Here is a 5,157-nt window from a genome sequence, read left to right as displayed (position 1 = left end):
CAGCTCGTGGAGGGACCTGGGGGGCAGCGAGGAGGGCCAGGGCGAGGCCAAGGCAGGCGAGAAGAGCCTGAGCCAGCACGTGGAGGCCGTGGACAAGCGGCTGGAGCAGAGCCAGCCCGAGTACAAGGCGCTCTTCAAGGAGATCTTCTTCAGGATCCAGAAGACCAAGGCCGACATCAACGCCACCAAGGTCAAGACCCACAGCAGCAAGTGAGCCTCTGCCAGCCTGCAGCCTCCCCCAGACGGGCCATGGGCCCCTCGAGCCTGGGCCCGCTGCCTCTGGTGAGTGAGGGCGCCTTTTGGCAGCAATACATCCCAGTGGAGGCCGCTCCAGAGAGCTCGCGGGGCAGGGGGGCACCACTGCTGCCTGCAGGTGTGGGGGCGATCCGCATGCCAGCATGCCTGGCCTCCCAGAGCCACCCACCGTCCTGTGTCAGCCCAAGGCACAGCTCCGAGATTCAAAGCCAAACGTCCCCCCTTCCCTGGGGGTTCCCAGCCCCCCAGCTTTCTGACCCTAGATTCGTGGCCAGGCTTCTAAGCCATCTGGACCAGTTGTTGTTTTGTTTTGTTTTGCCCCAAAGTTTGGGTTTTTTTTTTAGAGATTTGCAATGTAAGGTCCCCCTGACCCCTTGCCACAACTGGAAACACTTGAAGGGGGACCCCAGAGCCAGCTGTGGCCGGTTCCTGGGGTCTCCTTGACCACCCACTGCTTCTCCCCAGCTGGGACACTGTCATTCCCTTAGCACCAGCTGTCCCACCCCTAGGGTCCTACCCAGGTCAGAGATGGCCCTGCCATGCAGAGCAGAGAGCCTCAGCCTGCGCCCCCCCCCCCACTCCAGCCCTAGTGAGGTGGCCTTCTCCCTGGAGACCCTCAGCCCCCTGCAGATCTGTAGCCAATCAGAGGAGGGGAACAGAACCCCTCGCAGCCATACACGAGTGGTGCACCATTTCCCTCAGAGCCAGCCTCCTGGGGTTCCAGCCCCAGAAATGCCTCTGGGCATTAAGCCTTGCAGGGGTCTGGGCGGTGGGGAGCCCCCATCTCTGCACCCCGCCTGCAACTCCTTGAGTTTGGCCTCTGCCTGCCCCACCTCAGGGACCATAACGTGTCTCATTCACTCCCATGCTCCCCACAGCTGACCCCACAGCAGTCACACCTGCTCCCCCAGAATGTCCTGGGCACGTGCAACAGCCAGTGGTCCCAGCGTCCACCCCTGCACCCCTTCACCCAAGACTCACCCCACACTGACCGGTTTTGAAATGCGACCCGGATGGAGAACAGGTCTCCTTCCCATAAAAAGCCTGCTCTTAGCCTCCTGCCCATGTGGGGGCCTTGAGGACCCAGGGGTCAGAGGTTAATCTTTGGTTAGGGCTTTAGAAAGTCCAGCTGCAACTAAGAGACGCCAAGGTCCCCAGCTTGACCTGAGCCCCTCTTCAGGGCTTCCTGTCTCTGCCACCCAACCTGAGACCCAAGAAATCGGAGGAGCCAGACAGCCCAGTGAAGGCGGTGGCCCGGCCTCCGCTGGGAGCCCAGCGGGAACCTTCATGCCTTACTTGTTTCTAAGGGGTGCAGGGGTCTTACACCGCCCGACCGCCCCCGAGGCGCCACCTGCTCTCTGGGCGGCACTGTGCTGAGCTGTCGGCCATCCTCTGGCCACACACCTTGGAGCCCTTTGTCCTCTGGAGCTGGGCAGCTCCCAGCCCTCCACGTGTTGGTCATCTGGGGGGGGGGGTGCGCGGGGGTGGGGGAAGGGCTCCTGCCTGTTTGTTCCCCAGTTCTGTAGCAGCCCACCAGCATCACCTTTGAAGTATACATGAGAGAAATATATTTGCAAATGCTTTATTCTCTTCTTTAATAAAAAATGCACCAGTATTCTAAAAGCAGAAATGGCCCGACCCCTGTGCTGTCTGTGCGTCTCACACACCCGCCTCCATCACTTAGCTTTGGGGAGAGAGGGCTTCCTGAACCCCATCCCCGCACGACTGGCAGCTAGGAGCTCTGACAGGAGGCCTGGGAAGCTGCGTGTTCACCGAGTGCCAGCTATGCGGGTCACGTGCCGGGCAGGGCACCCCATGCTGGGTGCACCTTCCCTGTTGGACGGATTTTGCAGCTCCCAGCCCACACCTGCCAACGGCTTTGACTTCAGAAACCAAAGCAAAGGCTCCTGAATCTTTGGGGGCTCAGTTTCTTGCTGCCTTCGCCACATTTCAGTTCCACATAGAAAATTCTGCGGGCTCTGTGGGTCCCAATCCCACAGGGAAACGCTCCCATAACCTTCCCCCGGAGGTCAGCTCGGGGAGCTCCCCACTGCACCCCTTCCCTTCCTGAAGGAGTCAGGGGCAACCTCCCTTGGGCCCTGGAGGTGAGGACGGTGTGGTGTGGGGAGTCCACAATAGGCCCCAAATTGGTGGTGACTGCTTTTTAACCCAACTGCCCAGCATGCAAAGGCTGTAGGTTTTCCTGTCTGTGTGACCTGCCCCCAGTGGGGTGAGAGCACCTTGTGGGTGAGACACCAGAGCAGCTGCACGTGAGGAGCAAAGGAAGCGGTGACTTCTACCCAGCCACCCGTCCGTCGCCTTCAAATTCCCCTCTGGAAATATTTCTCCTGCCTCTTCCTTCCCGTCACCATTTGATCCTTATTGGGCCGCCTACCCAGTGTCTCCCTGCTCCCAGACTGACAACCTTCCCCGAGACCAAACTGGCCCCCCTTCCCATGATCCCAGGAAACAGACCTGCCTGCCCTCCCTGCACACCCTGAGCTGAAAGCCTCGCGGTGTTCCCAGGCAACTAGGCAGAAAAGGAAGCGGCTTCCAGGAAGGGGGCAGCTTTGCCCACCCATGCCAGGGGCATGCTCAGTGCTGCCTGCCCAGCCGCTCAGGGGAGAAGGGAAGGTGTGGAATACAGCTAGTCAGATGACTTCCCACCCGTGCTGCAGGGGAAAAAAGATAAAAGTCAGGGGAGAAGGGAAGGTGTGGAATACAGCTAGTCAGGCTGGACTTCCCACCCCAGTGCCGCAGGGAAAAAAGATAAAAACCATCAGCTCTCTGAAAGTAAAAGGAAATGCCTTCAAAAAACCTGTACACACTTAGCATGCCTTAGTAGCAGCTAATTCTTGTTGCCTGCTGACAGGCAGCTATAAAATCTCTATTTTTACTGAAGGGGATCCTGAGGCTTAGAGGTTAAGTTAGTAGTTCAAAGTCACACAGAAATATTTGAACCCAGACCTGACCCAATCCCACTATGATACTGAGCATTCCCTACTTCCATGTAATGTTGAGGGGTTCAAATATATATATTGATTTCAGAGAGGAAGGGAAAGAGAGAAACATCGATGAGAGAGAAACATTGATCGGCTGCCTCCTGCACGCCCCCAAACTACTTGGGCTAATGTTGAGTTTTAAGAGCCAATTTGGGTGATACCCCAACTCACAGGCCATAGAGAAGGGCGGGTGCCTGAAGCAGTCGCAGCCTCTGGAGGACCGAGGAGGGAAGGAAGGTTGGCTCCGCCTTCAGTGCCCACCTTTTAGAGAGCAGGTGGCACCTCTCACCTGTTCTTCCCAGAAGGGCCTCTACTCTGGATGGTTCACCGCAGCACCACGGGAAAGGAGCCTGGCAGCTGCTCTCTCCATCCCAGGGTAACGTCTCATCCTCTCCCCCCCTCCTCCCCCAGAATCCAGGGCACCAGATGGCCCGAGCAGGCTGTGTTTATTTGGGGCCGTGGAAATCTGCAGCTTCCTTTTCCTATCCTTCTGGGTCAGGCACAGGGCTGGAGTCCAGCCGCAAAGCAATGCCACAGAACGGTGCTGACTTTGTTATTCATAATCCCATAGCCGTGGACCTGGCTCTGCTCCCCTGAGAAGCTTATTGCAGTCACCATGGAGACGCCTGGGTTCCCTCTGAGGTCTTGGGACTAAGACAGGGAGGGATCCAGGAGACTCCCTTCCAACCTGGAGCCCAAAAGGCACATGCGATTGCCATCCTCTTCCTCATTTGGGTTGACAAAGCGAGTGCTTGGGGGAAGAGGGGTCAGTTTATTCCCTCCTGAAGACTTGGCCTGTATCAGTAAAGCTAAGATGGTAAGACCTTGATTTGATGACGATCTCCTGTTTGAAACAGCCAACATCCCCAGGGACATGTTTTTCCAGGTAATTATGCTTTTCCTAAAAATAGCACTCATTAAGAAACAACCACTAATATGACCAATAATCACTAACATTCATTCGGCTCTGTTTTCACTTACCATGCTGCCTGTCAACAAAGTAACTCAGCCAACATTTAGCTGTTTCCAAACACTGCTTGCTCTACTTTGAACCTTTCTTGGAATTAGAACTCAATATTGGAGTTGATGCTTTAGCAGCCCTGTAAAAGGGTCCTGCTTAGCCTGCCTGGCTGTCTGAATCTCTACCTACCTCCTCAGCCTCCCTTTATGCCCTGGCTGGGAGAAACTGCCCTCACACTCCACAAAACTGCTGGTTCCCCCATGAAGGCCGTGGGGCGGGCGTGGTCCACTTCCTTCTCCACCTGCCTGCCTCTCCCCATCTGGTATTTGTGCTTCCAGCTTTCACACGTGCTCCGCGGGTTCCTGCTTCCAGGCTGCCTGGGAACGAGCCTGGCGTTACTAAAACTCAGCTCCAGCGGAAATCAGCTCACACACACATTCCCGAGGAATCCGTCCTCGCAAGGGCAATGCTTACTGAGCGCCTGGCCGGGTGCCGGGCGCCGGAGCTCCAGCAGTGAGCCAGTGCTTCCTGGAGCTTATTGCATTCCGGCTGGGAGACAGGCAGTAAACTAGAAAAAGAAGTCAAGCAGGGTAAAAGGGGATGGAGATGAACTAGGTCAGACAGGGCAGGCCTCACAGGTGGGGGGAGAGCGGCCCAGGAGGGGACAGACTCTGAAAGGGAGAGAGGTGGTGTTTCTGGGGAACACGGATCTGGGGGTTCTTTCGCCACGAGGCTCCCCTTAAAAAGCTCTCTGTCTGGCCAACGTCTTCCCTACCGCCAAGCCCCCGGAGGCAGCTCTAACAGGCGCCGCGGGAGAGCCACGCCAGGAGCCCTGCTCGCCGCCTCCCCACCCCGAGGGCGCTGCAAGTCGCGCGGAACCAAAGTCCAGCGGGAAACACGATCTAGCGGACCGCGGAGGGGGAGCGCCCACCGGAAGCA

The 5,157-nt window shown here is 57.3% G+C and overlaps 2 protein-coding genes across 2 annotated transcripts in view; both read left to right on the top strand.

The window, feature by feature from the left end:
• The window catches only part of CDR2L (cerebellar degeneration-related protein 2-like), an 11,966-nt gene extending 10,081 nt beyond the window's left edge, over positions 1 to 1,885 (top strand). Inside the window, exon 6 of the mRNA XM_005884351.2 lies at positions 4 to 1,885. Within this exon, the coding sequence (XP_005884413.1) occupies positions 4 to 214 (211 nt within the window). The 3' untranslated portion in view covers positions 215 to 1,885. The remainder of the gene's footprint in view (positions 1 to 3) is intronic.
• The window catches only part of ICT1 (immature colon carcinoma transcript 1), a 14,503-nt gene continuing 9,595 nt past the window's right edge, over positions 250 to 5,157 (top strand). The window contains exon 1 of the mRNA XM_014531749.1: positions 250 to 373. Coding sequence (XP_014387235.1) covers positions 250 to 373 — 124 coding nt within the window. The remainder of the gene's footprint in view (positions 374 to 5,157) is intronic.

This window comes from Myotis brandtii, unplaced genomic scaffold, assembly GCF_000412655.1.
Source record: "Myotis brandtii unplaced genomic scaffold, ASM41265v1 scaffold825, whole genome shotgun sequence".
NCBI lineage: Eukaryota > Metazoa > Chordata > Mammalia > Chiroptera > Vespertilionidae > Myotis > Myotis brandtii.
This window is presented reverse-complemented; position numbering and strand designations above follow the sequence as displayed.